Source organism: Rutilus rutilus (genome assembly GCF_951802725.1).
Source record: "Rutilus rutilus genome assembly, chromosome: 12".
In the NCBI taxonomy this organism is placed as follows: Eukaryota; Metazoa; Chordata; class Actinopteri; order Cypriniformes; family Leuciscidae; genus Rutilus; species Rutilus rutilus.
The window spans coordinates 26,150,987-26,176,193 of record NC_140217.1 but is presented as its reverse complement, the minus strand read 5'-3'; the positions used below and the strand labels follow the sequence as shown (position 1 = coordinate 26,176,193).

Sequence of the window (25,207 nt, the reverse complement as noted above, 5' to 3'; positions counted from 1 at the left end):
ACCTTTAAGGCATAGCTTTATTTATACTACCGTTCAAAACTTTGGGGTCAGTAAGGTTTTTGTTTTAAATGTTTTTGAAAGAAGTATCTTATGCAGTTTTAGTGAAACTGCATTTATTTGATCAAAAAAATGCAGTAAGAACTGTAATATTGTGAAATATTATCACAATTTAAAATAACTGTTTTCTTTATTTTCATTCATTTTAAAATATAATTTATTTAATTGATGGAAATGCTACATTTTCAGCATCATTACTCCAGTCTTCAGTGTCACATGATCCTTCAGAAATCATTTTAATATGCTGATTTGGTGATCAAGAAACATTTCTTATCATTATCAGTGTTATATAAATCGCTTAAAGCTGCTTTGTTTTTGTGGAAACCTTGATCCTTTTTTTTTTAGGAATTTTTGATGGATAGAAAGTTTAAAAGAACAATTTATTTGAAATAGAAAACTTTTGTAACATTATAAAAAAAATTTAATCAAAGTAATACGTTGCTAAATAGAAGTATTAATTTCTTTAAAAAACAACTTACTGACCCCAAAATTTGGAATGGTATTTATTTATTTATTTATTTATTGTGTGTGTGTTTCATGAATATAAGAAGTTTGTAATAGAAATGTTATAGCCAATTAAATTAAATTAAATACAAAAATATTTCATTACACTTTATACTAATAATGTACCTGTCTATACTTAAAATTCCTTCATTCTCATATTTAAGGACCCAATAAAATTGTTTGAGTTTTCCATCCTGTGTTAGTGTATTTCCTAGAAACTGGAAGTTCAGGTTGGACACATTGAAGGGTTAAAGGGATAGTTCACTTTGAAATAAATTTTTGATATGTTTTAGCTTACCTCAAGGGCATCCAAGATGTAGGTGTCTTTGTTTCCGCAGTAGTTTCAATTTTGATATTTTTAGGTCAAACCGTTCTTGTCTGTCAGTCATATAATGCAGGTCGATGGTCATTGTCTCAAAACACAAGCACAGAGTCCAAATTAAAACAATTCCCCATTTTCCAAATGACGACAGTATTTATATCTTTGTTATTTCTTGAAAACAGCACACGTCCAAATGATCTGACGGCGCGGGCGGGTATAGATATATACATAGATGTCGCCTTGGCTACGGTTTCGTTCCAATGAACTGCAGTAGCCAAGGCGAGATCTATGTATATATCTATACCCGCCCGCGCCGTCAGATCATTTGGACGTGTGCTGTTTTCAAGAGATAACAACGATATAAATACTGTTCGTTTTCTCACACAAACCGCTCGTTTCGTGTCTTAGGCCATCAATGTGTACTTATGATGGGGAATTGTTTCATTTGGACGTGGGGAATTGTTTTAATTTGGACTCTGTGCTTGTGTTTTGAGACAATGACCATCGACCTGCATTATATGACTGACAGACAAGAACGGTTTGACCTAAAAATATCAAAATTGAAACTACTGCGGAAACAAAGACACCTACATCTTGGATGCCCTTGAGGTAAGCTAAAACATGTCAAAAATTAATTTCAAAGTGAACTATCGCTTTAATACTTTTTGGCAATAGTCTCTAGCTACAGTTGAGTGTCCAAGACAAGTCCTGAAAAGTGAAGTCAAAGCATTTTGATCGCCCCCTGGTGGCTGGCTGCGGTATAGGTAAAAAACCCCGCCCTCTCCATGTATTCGAATGGGTCCTGAGCCGAAAAAAAAAAAATCCAATCACACTTCAAATATTTTTTTTCCAAAGATCGTTTCTGTCATTTAAGGTAGTTCTTAACACACAGACGTATGTTCAAGTGTTAATTTTTCCAATAAGTTTGTTTTTAGTTAGTTTTTTTTTATGCTATAAAAACGGGGTGTTACATCATGATTGACAGCTGTGCTTTCAATTGAGTCTGGACGGGACCTTGATACCACCAGACTCGGGCTCCTAACAACGCAATCGGACACCATTACTGGGACATTTTGGCTTCATTTCGCTACAGTGAAAGGAAGCAGAAATGTGCTGTCCATCTTCTTTTACAGTCTTACAGTCATGACCCATGAACATTTGATTGCACTTTTTTGTTGTCAGAAAAACTATAAATTTAAAATGCATTTAACTGCTAAAAATATTTCCATCACCTTTTAGGAGGTTGCTTCAAAGGTGATAGACTTGGACTAAAAGCCACACAACTCAAATTTTGCTTTTATGGGGTCTTTATGTCACTATATATAAATAATAGTCAAGTTGATAGTTCCAGGTTAAAAGACCTTCAAACAGACTTTCTCAGTATATTCCTATCTTCCACAGAATGGAGCAGAATGAATGTGAGTGCCCCTGTGAATGCCCTCTAGAGGTGAACGAATGTACTGGCAACCTCACCAACGCTGAGAACAGGTAAACCACTGCTGCTCTTCAGGACACTCTTGCATTATTCATAGACAGATATGTAAAAGTAGACATTAAGCCTTTTTAAACCGTTTTACATGTTGTACACAATGTGTTAGGATGCAAAGGTTGCCCCTTAAGTGCTTGGAGAATAGACTGCAACGATATATGATCCGTAAATTAATCACTGGACAACATGTCCAGATTCTCATCAGCATGCACTGGAATGAATCATACTTAGACACACACACACACACACGCACGCACGCACTTCTGCCTGTCATTTCATCAAGTTCTTGTTTGTCACGATGAATAGATATCCAGCCACCTGTGTCCTGAATTAGCCGTTCAGCTCAGAATTGTTCCTCAATAGACATTTAGACACGTTCAGGTTTGTCGCATTATTCCCAGCTGAGAGATCTCAAGGCATTTACCTTTCTGTCACTGCGCCATCTGTTCATTTAGTGAAAATATGTACAATTGAATACTAATAAATCTGTACTTTACTACAGAGAGCTGGGTATTATTGTGTAACAATAAATATTGTTTATTATTTGTTGTCTGTTGCAAGTCATTTATCTACAGTACAACACTGTTGCCAGACTGTTAGTAATTACAAATAGCTTTGAGTTTAACGAGTTCCATGTTGTATTTAGATCCTAACTGACTCAGCTTGCGTTACTACTGTGTGTGTGTGTATGTGTGCAGAAACCCAAGCTGCGACGTGCACCAGGAGCCTTTGTCTTTGACTGTAATTGAGCCCAGTCTACAGGATACTCTGCCTCAGTGCATCAACACCAGATGCAGCCAGCGCTTCACCAGCAGGTACGCCATATACTGTATCAGTTGGGATCAGTCTGCCCTTAACAGAAACAGAGTCTCTGAGAGTAATACTGATTCTCATTTCACTTAGTCACAACCTTTGCTGACCAGAACAAAAAGCATGTGTGTTTCTCAAGATCAGGCAACATCTGCTAATATTAGATATTAATGATGAGTTACGTGCTTTATGATTTGCATGCTTTCGTTCACTGTAGATTCAAAGAACCAGAACTGTGTTTTGTGTGACTAGATGTTAAATATGCATATTCACAACTTTTGGAACTAAGAAATAAATATAATCTACTTTATAAAGTGCTTATATGCATTTATATTAGAATGATTTTCTAAGGGATCGAGTGACACTGAAGACTGGAGTAGTGGCTGCTGAAAATTCAGCTTTGCAATCCAGGAATAAATAACTTTTTTTAATATGTTCAAATAGAAAACTGTTCTTTTTAATGGTAATAATGTTTCACAATATTACTGTGTTTCCTGTATTTTTGATAAACTAAATGAAATCTCACCAACCCTAAAATTTCAAACGGTAGTGTATGTGATATATATATATATATATATAGATATATATATATATAGATATATATATATATATATAGATAGATAGATAGATAGATAGATGTATATGTATATGTATATATATGTTACTGTCTATTTGTATGTCCACACAACTCTTATTTTAAAACACGAAAAGGAAATGCACTGTCTGAGGTGACATACGGGCACGAGGCTACATTGCGCATGCGTCGAACCGTGCGACGCACACACGCTCCGAACCGAGACAAGCGAACCGAATAGTTCGGATGTTTTTTCATGTACCGTGCCACCCCTAATGTATATGTATATGTGTGTGTGTATATATATATATATATATATATGTGTATATATGTATGTTCTGGGTTTCAGTGACTGTTTTGGTGTTCTGGACTGTGAGTGGTGTATGGTGGACAGCGATGGAAAGACCCACCTGGATAAGCCTTACTGTGCACTGCAGAAGGAATGTTTTGGAGGGATAGTGGGTGCCAAGAGTCCTTATGTGGACGGACTGGGCATTATAGGTGAGCTACTACTGCTGAAGTCACACTTATTGGAGTTTATTAATATATAGTTTATGTTTATAATAACATATGTTGGTAAATAGTAGAGGGAACTAGTTAATTGTTTCTTTTTTTTAGTTTAGCTGTTTTAGAAATATATGCATAGACGTTTGGAATTACACTTTATGAGTCACACATTGTACCTTGAGGATTTTTGCTAGCGTGTATGCTGTATTTGATTATTTCATTTAATCTTGTACTACTTGTCTCTGTGCAGACGAGGAGTTGGCTTCGCTGAACATGATCAAGAGTGCGCCCGTGGGGCCAGTAGCCGGAGGGATTATGGGATGCATCATGGTGCTGGTGTTGGCTGTGTATGCCTACAGGCACCAGATCCACCGTCGCAGCCATCAGCACATGTCCCCGCTGGCCGCACAGGGTGAGTCTGGACACTTTAAGGCTTGGGGCTGGTGCTGTTTGGAAATATTGTTTGACTCTATTGTCATTATTATTTTACTTTAATAGTTTGCACTGTAAAATCCAGTTAAGGTAACTCAAACCATTTTGGAAAACGATTGCCTGGAACCAATTAAGTTTAAAAACCAATGTTTTTGAGTACTGTCAACTTATTCCATTTGAGTCCACATAATGTTAAATTAAACTATACTTCCACTTAAATGCTTTGTGTAGCTGAAACTTAATTAAATTGCATTAAACCATTAAAATCAGAATCTTTACATTAACTATAATATTTCACTGTTAACTGCTAACTAGCATCAGCACATGCACACTTGCATGTACAGTAAAAAGCACAGAGACTATCACTGTGCTCAAGAGTGCACAGCTATTGCATTTTAAATAATGCAACATATATGCTGCGTCCGAAATCGAATACTTCCCTACTATATAGTATGCGAAAAACAGTAGTATGTCCAAATACGTAGTATTCGAAAAACATAGGTAAAAAGTACCTAGATGATCTAATGCTTCCTCCGAGATTCTGAAGTGAGCATTCGATGGACACTTTACTATCCCATGTGCCAATGGAGGGGATTTATGAATGACAGTGAAGTGACACAGCTGAAGCTGGTAGGTCACGTGACAGTAACAACATGGCGGATGTTGTACATCCAAAATTTGAATTAATTCATACTACCCATATTCTTAATATATAGAACATATTTTTTTAACGGTCGCAAAGTAAGTTCAAATTCAATTGTAGTACCTACTCCATACATGATTTCAGACGCACCGAAAATCGTAATGTTATTTGGCCAATCCTCGACCAAACAGAATACCTTTTAAATCACAACATAACATAACAGATCGATCACCTATATTAGTCTTGAGTAAAAACATATAAATTACATTTAATTTTAACATTTAATATTCAACAATATTATCGATCTGACTGTACTGATGCTGTTGAATTAGAACTGAACTGAGCTGGACGATTACTATTTTTTTTGCAGAACTGCTTTATAGATGAAATGAACTAATTTAATAATTGATGATTTTTACAATAGAACTGAATCAACACTGAATTGACTTTAGCTGAACAACAGCCAAAATGCATAGTTTTCCTGTTATCATGTATCCTGTTATTATGCTACTTTGAAACAATCTGTATTGTATAAAGCACTATTGACTTGACATTTACTCTCATTTAAAGCATGCTAGGAACTAGAAATATGCTGTTGTAACTTATTCTATTTGAGTTCTGCTTAATATAATCATTTATTGAGTTCACACACATTTTTTTCTGAGTACAATGAACTTTGAGTAATATTTATGTAAAATTAACTTTTTTCATTTAGTAAATTTGATTGTTGCATTGGATAAAAAAAAACGTTAAAGGTTTTTGAATCAAAGTCAACATGACACAGCCCTTACAACCAATGCTACTTCCATTATGTGGCACATTTAGAGTGAAACATGATATTCAGGTATTAAAAATGTAGGCTGGGACTTTATAAATCGAGAATTGATTAGAAGGTGACAAGTGATCTCTTGACAAAGAGTCTGGTGATGTCCGCCTGAAAAGAAAATGCGTTTTAGAGGCAGAGCAAGTAAAACTCACTTTAATGAGGGACAATCATTGAGTGCACTTCCTTTTAAAGTGTGCTACTCCCTGTGCTAATGAGATACTAAAGCATAGCTGACCGCTAAAAGGACCTTAGAAGGATATAAAAGTAATTTAAAGAGTGTAATTCCCTCTTCCCTTGCAGTTGCTCCCTAATGCTCCCAATTCTGCCTCTATATGTGCACGACTAGGATTCATAACTTTTGGTCTGATGCAGTTTAAACCGGGTTTTTATTTGCAGTTACATGAACTGTCTGAGAGAGTCTACTTTTTTGTAATCGAATAGACTATAATGTTATATTCCCTTGAATTGGCTCCCTTCAGTTTTGTAATATCTGATTGGCATTTGTGGGCTTTTTTTCTTCTTTTTTTTCTCTGTGGACCAAAAGAGAAGAGAAAGGTATATTACATCAAATGTGTTCAGGGTTGCTTCATCTTTCTAATCTTCTTCTCTGCCTGTCTCGTCTCCCTCTCTCTATTTCATCAGAGATGTCTGTGCGGATGTCCAACCTGGACAACGAGCGAGACGACCGTGATGAAGACAGTCACGAAGACAGAGGAATAAGTAAGATGCCCGCCTGCCTGTCTGGCACAGATGCACACAAATGAGCACAGACAACACATTCATGCCCATTTTTGCATAAGTAATTACACTGAGGGTTTTTATGTACATCAAATCTGCAGTATTATACTTACCATTAATGCTGTTTTTCACTGATTCAGTGCATTAGACACCAAATGAATGATAATCCTTGAATTCTTTGTGTATGGTGTGCTGTTTTAGTCTCCTAGAGCAAAAAGCGAGCATTCATGCTCACAATGGTTCTGTGTCATTCTTGTTTGATAATTGCCTCAAACAGCCATGTGGGTTAGTCTGATGTCGTAATTGGTCTCATCTTTAGTGATAATATGATAATGTGTTCCTGATCGTCTTTCTTGTTCTGTTGCACATTCTGTAATCAGAATCTTTTTCAATACCTTCTGATTTACATCACAGACTTGTTTTAATTCGATTTTGTGCTATGCATAACTGTAAGAAATGTATATTATGAATCATTATGCATAACTGTAAGAAATCTAAATGAATGAGTAACAGTTAGTATGGATATAATGCTGATTATCAGTGGAAAGAATTGGAAATGAGGAAAAAGTTGTACTAATGCTCATACTATCGCCTGAAAGGGTACTTCCAATGGAAGTCTAGGGGCAACCATTTTAAGTGCATAACTTTATTTTATTGGAGTTTTGTTTTACAAACAGATTGAGGTCAAAGTTATTGGTCATCCTTTAGTTAATGATCCAATTCTCACTATTAACTACCTATTAACTACCGCTTCTGCCTCAAACTCTTAATTACTGCTTATTAATTATTAGTAAGATAGTTAAGTTTATGAATTGGGTTGGATTAAGGGATGTAGAATATGCTCATGCAGAATAAGGCATTAAGATGTGCTTTATAAGTACTAATAAACAGTCAATATCCTAGTGATATGCATGCTAATAAGCAACTAGTGAATAGTGAGAACTGGACACTAAACTAAAGTGTTACCAAATTATTTATATATTTATATATACGCCAAAAAGGGTGTAGATTGAGTTTAACTTTGGGAATTTAATCAAAAAAGATTCCCTTAAGTTGAAGGAAACACCTCAAATTGTTTGGCAACAGTTTTCTCAACTCAAAGAATGTTTGTGCATATGCAGAATTAGTTCATTAAAACAGAAAATATGCTAACATTTTACAAAACAGTTCAATTTGTTGTAAAGACATCTTGAACAAACAACAGTTTATGGCACTTAATAACCTTGAGTTGGTCATTTTAAAATATACTGTTGTTCATTGTTAAAATTGTGTTAGTTTATTATACATTAATATTAATTTATACAGCTTGAAATGTAACAGATGAATAAATGCAAAAATGTATCATTGGTCATTATGTTGCGTAATGCTTTAATTAATGATAAAAACATTGCCAGACTATTTATAATGATACAATTTTGTATTAATTACCAACCTGACCTGAATTAAACATCCATTATGCATGAACCTGAACCAAAACCAGGCAGTTTGACTGGTACTTTAACACACAGTGCACATAATATACACACAGTGGTGTGATATGGTGCTTTGGTAGTCTGAGTTAGACATCTTTTTGAGTTTTTCCTCATTGTTTACTGAGTTCATCCTCAGTGTAACCTTTTATATGAGAAATATCTACAAGTGTTATTGCCTTTTAAATTTCCTGTACTCTTGCTGGTCAGCCTCAGACCCAAGTGCTTTATTCTTACATGACCGTTTGGCTCTTTTTCTCTCTCTCTCTACAGTCAGTAACACTCGATTTATTGCTGCTGTTATCGAGAGGCACACACACAGTCCAGAACGACGGCGGAGATACTGGGGCCGGTCAGGGACAGAAAGTGACCACGGTAAGCATACGTGTGTGTGTGTCTGTGCACTTTTCTCTTAAACTCTAAAGGAAAAAATATATTTGTAGGTTTGAAAAGATCCTTTTGAAACAAGGGTCATAGGAAAAATTTAAAAGCATCACCATCAAATTTCTCACCTGAAAATATATTGTGAGTTTTGTTATTGAAATAAAGCAAAGCCTACCCCAGGAGCTCAGTGTATGCTTGTGCTCAGCGTCCATTTCATTGGCGGCTCCAGGCTTGGGTTACACAGAGTCTACAGTGCATGCTAAATCTGCCGCTCCTCAGGGATGAGGCTTTCTGGAGATCATTGTGTAACCAGCAAGAGGAGAAAGGGCAGCCCTATTCCACAAGGAGAGGTGCAATGAAAAAAAACGGAGGAAGAAAGATGGCATAGTAGGTAGATTGAGAGATATGAGAACAGTTAGAGGTGGCAAAGACCAAGTACAGAAGTTTCTTCCCTGTATTTTTATTTGGCTGGGTTAAAGGTCGCCTCCCACCGCCTGCTCAGTCATCCAGCTTAAGGGGTTGTTTTAAAGCAATATCGATTTGGCTTTTGAGTGTGCGTATGCGGGAACACAGCGCTGAAGCTTTTTCCTGTGCGCTCTGACTCATTACCGCTCCACCAACACAGAGTTTTCGCCAGGAGCAACGTAGATATATACGAGTTCTCGCTGTAGAACGGGGTTTAAAGAATTTCTCTAAACAGAGATGTGTTTACTGCCAGGAAGATGCTTTTTAGTACTTGTTTGAATGCTTGGCTTTTTGATATGTTTAGGGAAATATCCTGATCCAGAATCAGTCTCCCCGCTGTTTCATTCTCACCGCAGAGTTTTCAAAGCTGATTCCAGAGCCGCTCATGCAAACATTGATCAAAGTCAGGATCATAAGAGGTTTTTGACCTTTCTTTTCACCTCCGATCCTGTTTCAAATGTCAAATGCGGCTGGACGTTTGGCCACTTGACAGCAGGACAAGTCTTTTTTTGTGCTCTTTGTACTTTACCGTCATTTAATTCAGGACGTGCTGTGACATTATTACACAAGTTTCCTACACAAGATTCTTTCCCATCATACATTTAGTTGCCAGAAAATGTCTAATCTGTCATTTACTTCTTTGAATCGTTTGCATTGTTGTCTAAACAGGAACTGTAGCAGTTTGACAGAGGAAAATGTATTTGGGTAGTTGACAAATAGCATTGACATTGAGCTTGTTTTTTCAACATCAAGAAATATTCAATATAGTCTCTCAAGTCTGTATATTTAAAACTGCCTTTATAATAATAGGTGTAGTAGGAAGTAGGCATCAGGATATTGTTCCTCAATGCAAAACTGCCTCTTTGGACTACTGCCATAACTCTGAACCACAACTTCATAAATGTTATAATAATTTCTGCTACTGTATCAATGCATTTATATCAAATAGCTGTTTTTATAATTATAATATTGCATTGCACTAGTTAAAACATATATATGTATTGTTCATAGTGTTTATGTGTAGTTACTGTTGTATACAATTAGAGATATGTGTCTTTAATGACCCTACAAGTTTGATTAAACCATCAAAATATAAAGAAAATATTTAATATTTTTAAATAATTTAAATATGAGGTAAGAGCATTTATTTATCTGCCAAATTTATTTGGCAAAAAAATGGTTAACTACAGCTGCAGGTTTTATTTTACTATCCAAAAACAATGCATAAAAAAGGCGCACAGGAAAAAGAATATATTGACTACTAGAATATAATCAGTTATTATTATTTTGTTGGTTCTCCCTTGTTTTTGCATGTTCATAATTTCTTTGTATGACAGCCAAAATTATGTCTGCACAATTTGACATGTTTCATTGCGTTATCACAAATAAAACAATTGACTCAACTATGAAATATGCTTACAAAATCTGTAACAAATTTGTAATCATTTAAAAATATCACAAATGTCATCACTTTTGGCCACTTCTGTGTATATATATATATATGATAATGTTCAAAAGTTATAGGTCAGCAAGATACAAAAAAAATAATAATTTTGGGGCAAAAATGCCAAAGACAAAAAAATAATAATTTGATTGATAAAAAATGGTGTTCTTTTGAAATTATTTTCAACTATATAAGATAATAATAAGAAATGTTTCTTGAGCAGCAAATCAGCATATTAGAATGATTTCTGAAGGATCATGTGACACTGAAGACTGGAGTAATGATGCTGAAAATTCAGCTTTGCCATCACAGGAATAAATTACATTTTAAAATGTGTTAAAACAGTTATTGTAATAATATTATACAATATTGCTGTTTTAAAAAAAATGACTCGTGTCAGATTTTAATTACTGTTTTTTTGTGTAATTCTTATGGGAAAAAGATTGTGTTGATTATGTCGGTTTTTCCGTGTGAAGACTGAGAGATTAGAATGGATTATGATTCATTAAGATGATTAGTTTAACGAGGGACTAAAGTGCTCATGATTTCGATCCGCAGTTTCTACAGAAGTCTCAGTTTGAAATTTCTCTTCTAACTGCTGCTTTAGAGATACAAAAAGCTGTTAGCTATACTAGTAGAACATTTTAGATTCAAAGTTAATTTATACTGTAGCTTCGGGAAAATATTGATTGTGATTCCATATGTATTTACATGTAGGTTATAGCACCATGAGCCCTCAGGAGGACAGCGAGAACCCGCCCGGCAACAACGATCCTCTGTCGGCGGGCGTTGATGTGGGCAATCACGACGAGGACCTCGACCTGGACACTCCTCCGCAGACAGCCGCTCTTCTAAGCCATAAGTTCCATCCCTATCGGCACCCCCACACGCACCACCCCCTGCACTTGCACACGCACCATCTCCAGGCGGCCGTCACCGTGCACAGCGTGGACGCCGAGTGCTGATCCGGCCCACCCGTGACCCCAAACAACCCGCCAACCCTGCCTTTTAATGCCACTGATATCTGCATCCACCACCCCGAACATCAGCCAGCCCTCAAGTCAGGCCCTGCATCCTCCATAAACAGGAGAGAACCTGAACTCCCAGCTCTCCCTCAGAGGTGTTTTGTGCTTAGTGACCACGGGGGGTGAACATTTGACCCTCCCTCATTAGGGGAGCGGATTTGGCAGGTGCATACGATACAAAGCTCCTTGTTTGTTTTTTTTCTATTTTTCCAAGAAACAATGAAGATGAAAGGATTATTTTTCTACTATTTATTTAACAGGAGTGGAGATGGAGATAAATGAATGGGGAGAAAAGAGAAATTGACTGAATTTGTCAGCTTTCTACTTGGCCTGCGGAGCCCATTTTAGAACCCGGCTCTGGGTTTTTTTGTCCTCGTTTTGACTGCGTAGCAGCCTTGAAGGATTCGATTCATGGCACATTTGAGTCTCACACATGCCATGAGAATTTCTTGTGGGGAGAGAAAACAAAGCATTTCAAGGAACAATAGACATGAATGCCTGTGCTGCACATCAAGGAGACGTGAAAAAGTGTTGTATTCTGATGAGCTGTCACTCTGGTTTGTTTGTTTTTTGACGGTGAATTTCAAGACACTGTGCAATGTGACCAAGGTGTTCTGGGCCACAAACCCAGTGCAGGATATTTGAAATTTTTTAAAAGATGACTGGGAGAAGAGACTATGCTCAGTCCTGCTAACTGTGTGTGTGTGAAAGCTCTTGTCGTGTTTCTGTCTGCCTGATTATTTTACATTTGGTGTACGAGAGAGAAAGAAACTGAGTGCGCATGTGTTGGTGCTTGTGTACGTAATTGTGTGTGAATGCGATGGATGTGTGATGCCACAGATGGATCGATCCATTAATGTTGTCGATTGTTTTTTAAGTCATTAGTCAGTATTGATGGAATGCCATGATATTTTTCAGATCCTTCTAAACCCATGCGCACTTTTACTCAACTGCCTGTCTACTGATATGTAGACATTGTGCTCCTATGGTTTTAGAGGGATTGTGTCTATTGTTTTCAGAATGAAATGATATACCATGTATATACATCTAAAATTTAACAAAGTAGCTATAAATGTGTCATACACTACAAAATCTTTTATCCTCGTCGGAAGTGTTTTATTTTGACAGTGTTTATTGAGTTGGGTTCGTGAGAGCTGTAGAGTTTTTCTGCATATGCTCTTAAATCGCATTGAGATTTGGGTGAGGGAAATAGCTAATGAATAGTTTATGATTTTAATGTATCTGTGACGAGTCAAGTGATCTTAAATGATCAAAACAACTTTTCTCATATGATACAGAAGTCTGGTATTAGTTCTGTCCAGCCATGTCCCTGTGAAATTTCAAACTCAGTCTGTTACAGTGACAGTTTTAAGCAAGTATACCTTAGAGACTGCTGAATCATATCTATGAATCATATTTTATGTGCTTAAAGGTTCAGTCCGTGTGCAGCTATCATTTCTATTTGGTCATATAACACTTTCAAAGATGATATTCAGATATATTGAGTGATAAACTGTTTTGATAATGCAGAATTTGGCATTTGTGTTCATATGCAGTTCTGCATTCAGCGTCATATGAAAAGATCCCATATTAGCTTTATTAAAATGTTTTACAGAGCAAGTAACTTCAATACTTAGTGGATGAAGATTTCAGTCAGCTCATAATTCAACCAACCCAGGAGGATTGTGGGTTAGTTGTCACTTTTTACTCCAGTGAATAGGGAGGGGTTACTGAATAAATCAATTTCTGTGTAGGCACGTCTTAAAGTCTTGGCTACAAAAAAACTTTTAAATGTTATTGCCAAGGAAAAAATATTCAGTTGATTAAACACATTGATTTTTGCACATTACATAAGGTAAGGGGAAATCTTTTCTGATAAATTAAAATGAATGTTTTGAGCTAGTCTCAAACCAACATACATTTGTGTAACTGGACTTTTGACCTTGTAGTTACTGAGAAGTATCCCAAGTGTTAGCTGCCCTGTTTGACAACTAGCCCCGATGTCCTCTAAATATTATTACTCAATTAACAGTTATCAACGTTACATCTTTCTAATGGAAAAGCATTTGCATTCAAGTGCACCACTATTTCTCTATAGTGTATTTCTTTTCAGTATATCCATTATAACCCACATTATAACATTGTAAAAAAAGATTTGAAATGAAAAGACATGACTGCATACAGTGAATTGTCTGTGTAAATGATGCAAAACAGTGGGCTTTACAGGGCAGGATTAACATAGGAGTCTGCTCATTATTACGTCATCAGCCCATTTCTGACCTACATTTACAGTTTTGGGTGCACATGCATAACGGGCAAATAAGGTCATGTGAAGTGCAGGGCATTCCTCGTGCGCTGCCTGGGATTTGCCTACAAGGTCATAAAAGACACAGTGTTACAGCACCGTTGATCCTTGGTGGATAATTTTAACCCAAACGTCAGTTGCGAGCACACAGTGAGGTTGGCATAAAAGTGGAGCACTTCTGTTAAATTGAGTCCAAGGGGGACAGCATCATTTTTTTTCGTGAATCGGTTATTTGGAACAGTGTGTTTCAAAGCACTTTTAAAGAAAACCATTCATATACACTTTGCATCCTCACATCTTTTTTTTTACGTGAGGATGCAGTCATCACGTGCCTCCCGGGGTGGTATATTTTGCTGCATTCACGCCTGTTCACGTTCTCAGACTAGGAATTATTTGTTTCTATAGCAAATGAATCTGTAGCGTTCATGTGTACAAGTCGGAGCTCTCAGAGAATTCCAAGTTGTAATTGAGTTCTACGAGGATGCGGGCGTTTTATACAAGCTGTAATCTCATAATTATGAAAATTATGACTAGTGTTGGGTGTTATGCATTACTAAGTATTTAATTACTGTAATTTAATTACTTTTCCCTTGAATAAGTAAGGGATTACTCTTCAGTTTTTTATTTATTTAATTACAGTAACTTCTGATGTAATTGCATTAAATACTGTATTAACCATAGTATAAAATAATAGTGGAGTTAAGATCAAAATTGAACGTCTACTGATAAAATGTATGTTTTAATGTAACCATACTTTGGTCAGTTCAAGAATAATTTATGCAATTTTATATGATTTATTTGAAAGAATTAAAAGAGCAGTTTCAGGTCTATCCTTGTTCAACTGGTCGAGGTTAATATGGGATTTAGAAAGTAATAAGTAATGCAATACCTTTTAGAGAGAGTTTAGTACAGTAATCTAGTATAGAGTAGCCTAGCTAGTAATTAATTACTTTTTTAGAGTTACCCAACACTGATTATGACGTGTGAATGCACTTTTACATACCCTAAAAATGTTCCAATATGCCATATAAACATTTTTCCTATTAATTTTTATTAACAAGAGTGTTTATTGTAATTTCATGTGTTTAGTTTATTTATTTGGACTGCAAAAAAAAAAAAAAGTATTTGGAGTAATTTGCATGACTATTACATAATTACATTACGGATGAAAGGGTTTTTACATGTTAAATACATAATGCTATTTAGCCTATTAAAACCAACTCAACCCCCAAATCAGTCAAATCCTCAGTACAGTCAATACGTTTACATTCAGTTATAGTTGTCGGCTCATTACCAGTCGGGTTCACTCGGACCGATTCAGAGCGATTCGTGAACTAAATGTTTTAGACCCATAGACTGTAAAAAGTTTAGACCCGTTTAATGAACCGGTTCAACTGATTCATTGAAAATAATCCGACTCGAAGGATTCGAGTTAGTTAGTCGAAGCTTTAAAGAAAGCAGTAGCCTAACTCGATCAAGTTGCTCCATGCAGCATCTTCTCAAAATGCTTCTCTCATTCTCAGGGGCGGATCTACTGGGGTGGCACGGGGTGGCAGCTGCCACCCCTAGTAAAGGTCTTGCCACCCCAGCTGCCACCCCATTTATGTCAGCCAGGCCGGCTGAAAATAAGACGGCATTTACGGTAAAAACCTTTGTTTCCTGGGCGCCCCTAAACGCATCATCACTTGAGTAGAAAATACTTAACGTCCCTGATTCAAACGTGCAGAGCGGCGTTCGCTCAGTCTGGCTCACACACAGCGAGTCTGCTGCGGTGCGGTGGCCCTGCAACCCGACTGGAGAGACTGAGCTGCACCAGAGCCTCTGAAGGTGAAGTGAGTTTCCCCAGGTGTAGTTTAAACACACGTTTAACTTAAAGTTACTTTTGTATTGAATGTATTGTATGCTAAAGACGATTCAGCATCAGCAAAAACAGCGAGTCTATTACGTTAGCCAAAATCAGCGGTCAAATCGCTCCCTCGTGATTTGTAAGATAATAATAATAAACAAATATATATAAAATATTGTTTGTGTTTACTGATGGTCGCCGTTACGTTACAACACACCGTGTCAGTTAGGAGATCGATCATTTGATTAGCTAAGCAGTCCTATTAATTTCAGTTCCTCTCAGATATCACAGCAATGAAACCAGGTTACAACTGGGGAAATAACAAATACAATAGGATTAGTCTAAACATAGCCTAACTGGTGTGTGCATGATCTGTCTGATTTTATATTTGTTATTGAGGACAGAACTAAACATTTAAATGGTTACACTTTCTGTGATATTAAACAAATTTTATTTTAGATTTAGATTTTGGCTTCCAATGATTATAAAAAATAATATATTTGTGGTATAGCTGCATTCTGTCTAGCGCAACTTCCTTCCCTTCACAGCGGTGCGCTGTCATCTCCCTAAAACCCAAACATAACATCACAATTTGCATGATCGGTGATTGTTGTAAAATGTAGTCTATACTGTTGCCAAACTGCGGGACGCGTTTGATAATAAAAGGCTATTAAAAGTACCAAAATTGACGCAATAGACGCTGTTCCAAATGCGGCGCGCGCTCCAAAACACAGCGCAACGAGAAGTAACGTATATTTTGGGCTTCGTGTGCACATCTAAACGATCAAATATGTCAAAATGGCTGTCTTGGAGATTCACTTAAACAGTTTATTCACTTAAATACAGTTTATGTCTTAAATGGGCGTTAATAGTTGGGAGAAAATATGATGCGTAATAATGATTAGATCTGCATTTGGTCTTAAAGAGGCAGCAGTCTAATAAACCTGCGGACGATTGCTCCATTAATGTGAATCAAACAACAAAAGGCAAAGAGAAAATCAGTCGCAGCTCTTGAATGAATAATTTTGGCTTTTATAACTTTAATCTATCTATGAATGCAGTGCTATTTTAAATCTGACTTTATTAGATGTCTTTTTAGCCCATATGTCAGTAGACATTACTGAAATTAAAGCACTGGGTATATAATTTGTATATTTGTTTAATTGTATACTTTTTTTGTTTGACCATATGTTTGTACTTTGTTTTTGGTGTCCTATGTCTTCTGAATATAAAACAGAAAACCCTGCACCCTTCTGCATAACATGCATGTTTTATTTGTTTTGTTAAAGCATTGCTTTTTCTTTTGCTATATATATTTATTTTACATTTCAAAATATAAAGCAATATTAATTGTGTTCTAAATAAGTGGGTGGTCAAAGGCAACAGGTAGGATTTAAAGTGTGACGTCCACGCATGTAGGCTAGATTCCCGGTGGGTCGCGTGCTTTTTGGGCCGATACATCTAATAGACGTTTTTTTTTTAAAAGGCCCATAAAACTCGTACATCTGTGGCCCATTCGTTTTGTTTTGTTTTGCTTAATTGGCGACGCTGGGTTTGTGCCGTTGTTATGCATTGGCCAAAAAAAAAGTCAGCGTTAGGTTTTTTTGACATTATTAATTAAACACGTAGATCAGCGGCCCATTGGTTCTTTTATTGATTGACACTGGGCTTGCCCAATCACATCTTTAATGTGAAGTATAGAAATTAGTACAAAACTAATTATGAAAGTTTCCTTTATTTTTCAGTGCATTTGTTTTGCAATATATGGCGATTACTATCATGGGATTAATATTATAACTATTATTATGTAGGCTAGTAGTGTAATCTAGACTGTTACTGTTACTAAAAAAAGGTTTGAATTTTTCTTTGTTTAATTTGCACACTGAATATGGGTTGGAGCTTTTAATTTTGAACTCTCAAAGTGCACCAGATTGATGAATTCAACATTAAAAAGCACAAAATTTTCTTACGGGGGGGACAGAGGTACACTCAACAGGGAATTCATCACTGTGAAGTATAGTTCACAGATATTATGAAATTACAATTTTTTACTGTCTGTTAACTATCACATTACAAGGCACAGTTATTTATTTCTGTTGTTGTTGTTGTTGTTGTTGTTGTTTTTTTGGGTGGGGGGAGCAATTCATTTTTGCTGCATACCCCTCTGACACTGGGTGGTTGCGCCACTGAGTATCGGTAAGAGTAGTAATAGGCCTACCGTTAAAACCTTAACGATACCCATACCTATTGGCAGCAATGAATTACAAGTTATGGCCAATTTAACTGTGATTAAATTCAGTATACGTCTGCCATATGTTGCCACCCCTCAAAAATTCCTGCCCCCCTCTCGCCACCCCATAAATATTTTTCTAGATCCGCCCCTGCTCATTCTGTCATTACCGCGAGGCAAACGTAGCTAATCTATCCTGTGAGATGTGCAAACTGTTCACTTTAATTACTTATTGTTCTCTCACTTTACAGTGAAACTCAAAATGTATTGTGAAATCAGACAGTCGCGCATAAAATAAAACAATCGCCCGTGGATTCGCGATGCTTGAGACCAAACACACACACACACACACACACACTCACACTCACGACTCGGATACCGCCGCCCACGCACACTACACGCATTAAACACAGCTCGCGGTGAGGAGTTGAAGGTTCCCATCACCCCTTTTCATAAACACACGCGCGTCCCAGATGCGCGATCTGCCCGCTCCAACACTCGCTCGAGCGCCCACGCACTACTTTTCTGAGCCATTGAAATATTCTGGTCTTCTCTTTCACTCCCACTCAGAGACGAGCTGAATCACTGCTTCAATTCATGCTCAGGTAATTCAGTTGAACTCGCATATGTTAGGGTCTTTCTGAAACTTCCCAGCCTTAGTGATGGTGGAAAATCACCCGTGTGCAGTGATGGAATCATTAATCCGCGCACTGCAATACGAACTTACAATTGTATTTATCAAGCATTGCAGTGGCGGTTTATTTCGAAATGGGCTGTAGGCTATATTTCCGTGTGCTTTAAACCGCAACGTCCTAAATTGCACAGGTAATTTCACGCTAAATAAAACGGTTTAAATTGTCATTTGAATAGCTCTCGTGTTGAAAAAAAAACAAACAAAAAAACATCCAGGATCAGAGCAATGTGCTAGCCTATCCTCATTCTTAAAGAGTCAACCGCACGGGTCTGTAAATATTGTTGATGTGGGATGTGTAGCTGCTGAAACTGAAAGCGTTCATTCAGGGACATTATAAGGACTCCTGTGATGGAGTCTGCCAGGAGATGGCATTTAGCACACCCACAAGAAATGGCATAAGTCATTCATTCCACACCAGACCCAGTGTAATGAGTCAAAAGATCTGTCAGGCATGCATGATTTTCTGCAGGCATGCCTTCAGATGTTTTTGCCATATAAGCTCTCCACGCATACACGCTAAATGATTTTTGAGCTATAAATGTCATCTTGTCCAGTTTATTTATTTATTCTTTCATCCAACAGTTCAATAAACAATAAGTGGTAACACTTTATTTTACAGTGTCCTTGACATGTTACATGTACTTACAATAGTAACAGTTAATTATGCATAATTACATGCAACTAACCCTCAGCCAAACCCTAATCCTATACCCTAACTCTATAGTAAGTACATGCTCTTAATTAATATTACGCAGTACCTAAATATATAATTACACTGTAACAATGACACCGTAAAACAAAGTGTAACCCAATAAGTATACTGACTAACTTACATTTTTAGAAATATTATTGGCAGTTACAGTGTTTGCTCCATCAATGAAAAATAGTTCCAAATGAAAACACATCTCTGAGCAACACAGCAGTGGTGGTTCATTCCTGAGTTATTCTGTATTTTTGAACAAAATTGGTTGAGTGAATGATTCAGTAATGATAGTCACTTGTCAATAATCGCCACTATTGGACAGAATTTTGGAAACATGACAACAGTGAAGTGATCCAAACACAAGTGAAAAATTGAACGGCACTCTAGAAATGCCAATGAAATTTTCTGCCAAAATAAGCTAGACTATTGTTATACTGAATACCAATAAAAGTGTGGTCACACATTGTTTGGCGAAATCCAGTTGTTTCAATATGAACCCACACAATCAGGAGTCTCACGTATGGGCAAAAAAGTTCCCCACGCAGATGTTATTCATGTTCATGTTTTTCACATGGATTCGCCACGCTGGCCGACAGAAAGATTCTTGATTTGAGTGACTTAGTGTGAGCTTAGCTTTAACCCAGCAAGCAATAGCCTTCATTTCACCGTCTAGGACTAGGTTAAAAGGTATAGCGGAGGATTTTCCCGAATTTTAGAAAAGAACCGCCCTCTCCACTTTTTGAAAAAATGCACATGCTCCCAAGAGGGAATGCCTATTAAACGTGTGCACGAGAGAGCATGCACGAGCTAATCATAGCTTACATTAACTTTTACTAGCAGTGATTTTAAATGGATTTCTCCAAATAGCAGAAGTAGAAACTTCACGAGGCATCAGTGGGAAGCCCAACCTGTGTTTTGAGCGCACGCCATCGTGTGAATCGTGTGCACGAGCACGTACGACGGCCTTACGTAAACATATCACCAGAATGATTGAAACTTAGGAGGACCAATAGTCTTGATGATCCACCCGGAAAAAGAAAATCCTCCGCTATACTTTTAACAATAGACCCGATATAGTCTGGCTATGAGTAACCCACTTCTAGCCAAAATAACCTTGAATTTGGTGACTTTTTTTTTTTTTTACCAAAATAACTTGCGATATGTATAATACTCCATCATATAAGCAAAGTCAACAGTGATTACAAGGTGTTTGGTTCCATTTCTTATGTTTATGCGTAGCCTGTGCGTCTATTCTTGGGCTATAGTTAGACGTCTGTGTATAGTGTACTGTACTGTAGACGTCAGGGCTGTGTTTGGATGGCAATCCCAAAATTGCTTGCTGGGAAGATATAGTCACAATTTTTTAGACAAGTCAATTGTCTATTTTCAATTGTGTATCGATGTATGAAGCACAGCTCACACAAAAGTAATTGTCTAACCAAACAGCTTTCTGTTGGTCAACGCAACACATTTTTGTGACTTGAACCCGTTGTGATATCTGTGTGGGGAAATCCTTAGCACTTACACAAAAATGCCAATCGCATAAATTCCAGTTGAATTAACTCGATTTCCCCTACAAAAATGTACAGAACAACAGTAAACGTTATTGTACTTTTATACAGACTACAGACGATGGACACATTTTTTGCCTGTGAAATATTTCTGAAATTTCACTGTGACCTCACCTAAAGGTATTTCGGAAAGGCTAGCAATATTTCGACATAGAAATAAAAAAATCCGAGTCTGAAGACATGCACAGCTCAGGGTAGAACGTTACGGGTTGTCATCTCGTAATTACGGTTACGACGTGCCGTGAACGCAGAATAAGCTCATACTTTTATTAACCTTAGTTAGTGCTACAAATGGGCTCTTATTGTAAAGTGTTACCATTTCATATAAATTCACAGAGTCATGCTTAAAGATGGCCATTTATAAATATCTACAAAAAGGCCATAGCACTGATTTTAGATACATATTGTATGTAATGTATACTCACACTTTATTTGATTCTATTTTAGAGCACTTGATAATTCTGCCTAATGAAAATATGTATTACACAATGAAAAAAGAACGTTTCTCATGTCACTAGCTTTATATGCAACAAAAAAACGAAAAAATAGACAAACTAATGTAAATAGATGGTAATATGACATTAAACATTTGGGCCAGACTTTTGTCACATTGTTTTAACCGCTTGAGGTACTAATGTTAGCATCCTCTCAGCCTCGACGGAAAACATACTGCTGTTCTTTCTCTACTAATGCAGCATCAAGTCAACAAATTAATTACTTTATAATGATATGAAACATGTATGTATTGTAGGCCTACTGTTTACATACCATTTTGTTGTCTATGTTTTAAATCCATTTCTGAAGTGTTCGCGCAGCCTCGCGTGTCAAAACAAACTCCACGAGGCGTCAGTGATAGTTTTTATTTCGCCTCTAGAGGCTGCTCTCTTACTGTTTAATGACAGCGGACCCTTCTCAGCCGCTCCACCAACTGACGGAACCTGAAAAAACTATCGGTATGAATTTTTGCCTATAACGATTGTTACAGCAATCGGTTATCTGTGCAGATTAATCGTCAAAACCAATCAATCGGTCGGCCTCATGGCCTTACGGAACGCGCTAATGATGTGTAATGTCTGCACAAGCAGGGTGCTCATGGTATGGAAATACATAGGCTACTGTAGGCTATGTTGAAAGGCAGGCAGGACATCGTATCATTGCGTTCGGACAGAATGCTATGATTGGACAAACATTTTTGGTTCCTGAGACTTCCACAGAAATATATATAATTTTTTTAAGATTTAGATCACTACTATTGATGCTATCAGGATGTGAAGAGTTTCAACCAGTAAAAAAAAAATCTCCTACCTTTAAAGTTGGCATGAAACAGAAGTTGCAATAGGCTTTTCGTATTGTGATGTAGGCTATAGCCTATCCAAATGAAGCAGCTTCTCTAACGAGAAAATTGATTTTGTCCATGGGGAACTGATTGGATCCTTAAATCATTGTCATTTTCTAATGTGATCTCATATGATTGACAGGTTGTCCCGCCCTCATGACGAAAAAGAACTCATCAGATAAGGGATGTCCTTGCAAGTAGGAGGGGAAGGGGGCACATAATCTTTTTAAATAATGATTTACACGGATAAATAATTTATAATAAATATTGCATTCCATAAAAAAGAATTGTCAGTTTTGATTTCATAGTGATTTAACTGCATGTGCTTTAAAAATGATTCGCATAAAATACTAGGTTTATTTAAATATTGATAATGTTTTTAATATTTGTTAATAACACTATGTATATCTGCACACTAGAACTATATTATTTGATTACATCATTATCATAGACGTGTTACTGTTTTATTTTTATTTTTTTTTACTTGCTATCGTATGACATTGTTCTTTTCAGAATAATCGTTTATTTATTTATTTGTTTTAAATTCTGTCCTGGTTATAAGGGAAAAAAAGAAACTGACAGTCAGAATGTGTTTAGTTTTCCATCGGTGGAGGTCGCCAGCTGTACTGTGTCGGGGCTCATCCTCACTTACTTTCTATCTAGAGTGGTTTGACTCAAAGCACAGACGCCCACCTATCCGCTCTCTCCGACTCACTTTCCACCGAGCGCTTCAAAATGGCGGCAGCTTCATCCATCCAGCCGCCGAGCGTGCACGGGATACAGCGGGAAAACTCACCTCACCCGGAGTCCGACAGCCCCGCGAGCCGACAGGAAGAGGACGCAGCATCCGAGGGGATCACCATCCTCAGAGATCTACCGGAACTTGATCCCGAGGAGATCGAGAAACGGCTGGAGAAAACTCGCAGAGAGCTGAGCAACAGGAGGAAGATCCTTATTAAGAACCTGCCACAGGATACAACTAACCAGGTAAAGAGATTTACATAGGCTACATCAGCCTGACAAGTGAAAGTTCCACTGCTCACTAGTTCATGAGAAAAAGAAACACATTTCCAAGGGCTCTTTTAGTATTAAGTATGTTTGTCAAGATACATGTAACAGCTTTTATTATTTCACGTGGTTACGTTAACTTACATCTATCTAACGTATATAAACAGACAGCTTTAGCACAGCACGTATGAATGATGTATATTTTTCAGCCAAAATAAATAAAATTGCAAACACAAATAAGTTCCTAGAAAGTTAAATGAAACAAATGTTAGTTTGAAATACGGATATTGGGCATCAAATTAACGGCTGAGTAAACGCAAAGAGTTCCGTTTAAGTGACCTTGAAAGAGGAATGAATAGAAAAGTGCTGAAACTTTTACGTTTATCATCGGAAGAGCTGTAGTATAACTGTTTGCGCGCAACCCAAAACGTTATTTGCATTAAAATAACAAAATGTGTATTGTGAATCACCACTGAAGTGAAACGAAAACACAAAAGCGTAAAATATGCAGTAAAATAACAGCCCGACGGCACCTTTTGATGAACGCGCCGCGCGCTCCGTCTGTATAGCCGCCGAGTTCCGCTGAAAACGAGCTGCTCACCGTCCTTTCTGGTTCAGTTTTAAATCAATCTTTTTGTCTTATGTAGCCTACCCCTACAACATACCAAATACGACTAAAACACTCATTAACATTAACATTAACATAATTCCGTGTAACTGTTAATATAGCCTAGGTACTGGACTTCTTTCGAAATAAATTCCCTATGTTAACACTCACTACAGTAACGAATTTCATTTGAATGAGCCATAATGGTTTTTCTTTTATGTTTTGTCAAATTATTCCTATTGATTTGCTGATATACTGATGTCGTTCCTTTTAAAACGGTTATGATATTTACATATGACTTGTTTACTTAATGAAGGAAGCATGCAGCAGCTTTTATTAATTTGCCTGGTTGTGGTTAGACGTTGTCTTGAGGCATGTTTGCTCATGGAGACAGACAGACTGACTGAGATCCGGCTGAGGGCGTTCAGGCAGGGAGAACAGCACAGCGGTGAGCTGAACTCTGAGTGGGAGATTTTCATATTCAAGGAGCTGAGGTAGCTGCTGCCGATGGCATTTCCTACAGAGTTTCCCATTATTAATGTCAGTAAACATGTCGGATACCTGGCTCCTTGAGGGAGGTGTAATATTTCCCCAGCTTCAGGAGGAGATGAATGCAGTTAATATCCAATTGTTAGTATCTCCTGAACAGATGCCGCCGCACTGTACGTCTGCTCTTCAACAGTGCTCAACACATGCAGTTTCGTATTAGGTTGTCATGATGAATATCTCATGCGAAAAGCTGGGTTTTTTTTAATAGGTGAATTCAGGTTGATTGGGACACTTTTTCCAAGTCATCTCAATGGCAAAAAGTGTCCCAATCATCCTGAATTCACCCTATGATTAATTGTTTTGATATACTATTGTATATTATTTCACATAGCACATACTGCATTGTGTATTACAAGCACCTATAACCTTAGACAGCACGACAGTGAGTAACAGTTTGGAGAAAAGTGTCAGGTGCACACCACCGCTGTGATCGGGTCACAGAGTAGCGGCTTATCACTAAGAACACATGTCAGGCAAAGCAGCTCCCTCTCTCTTTCTGTCTGTGTCCCTCATTCATACATACACAATCACTCCGCTCCTTATACTGAATAATTTAGGAGCTGGTCACAGGTTGGGGCAGTATAAATGTCAGAAATCATGTTGATTGGCTCTTTGTCAGGTGACATCTGATGTGCTTCATATTTTGGGTGATCTCACCCCCTCCCCACG

The 25,207-nt window shown here is 37.2% G+C and overlaps 2 protein-coding genes across 2 annotated transcripts in view; both read left to right on the top strand.

Annotated features, from left to right (window-relative positions):
- Positions 1 to 13,217, top strand: part of cachd1 (cache domain containing 1) — a 71,744-nt gene extending 58,527 nt beyond the window's left edge. The window contains exons 21-27 of the mRNA XM_084426755.1: positions 2,285 to 2,371; positions 3,071 to 3,187; positions 4,106 to 4,257; positions 4,514 to 4,675; positions 6,807 to 6,884; positions 8,645 to 8,746; positions 11,382 to 13,217. Coding sequence (XP_084282881.1) covers positions 2,285 to 2,371; positions 3,071 to 3,187; positions 4,106 to 4,257; positions 4,514 to 4,675; positions 6,807 to 6,884; positions 8,645 to 8,746; positions 11,382 to 11,629 — 946 coding nt within the window. The 3' untranslated portion in view covers positions 11,630 to 13,217. The remainder of the gene's footprint in view (positions 1 to 2,284; positions 2,372 to 3,070; positions 3,188 to 4,105; positions 4,258 to 4,513; positions 4,676 to 6,806; positions 6,885 to 8,644; positions 8,747 to 11,381) is intronic.
- Positions 13,218 to 23,009: 9,792 nt separating this feature from the next.
- Positions 23,010 to 25,207, top strand: part of raver2 (ribonucleoprotein, PTB-binding 2) — a 65,774-nt gene continuing 63,576 nt past the window's right edge. The window contains exon 1 of the mRNA XM_084426773.1: positions 23,010 to 23,361. Within this exon, the coding sequence (XP_084282899.1) occupies positions 23,110 to 23,361 (252 nt within the window). The 5' untranslated portion in view covers positions 23,010 to 23,109. The remainder of the gene's footprint in view (positions 23,362 to 25,207) is intronic.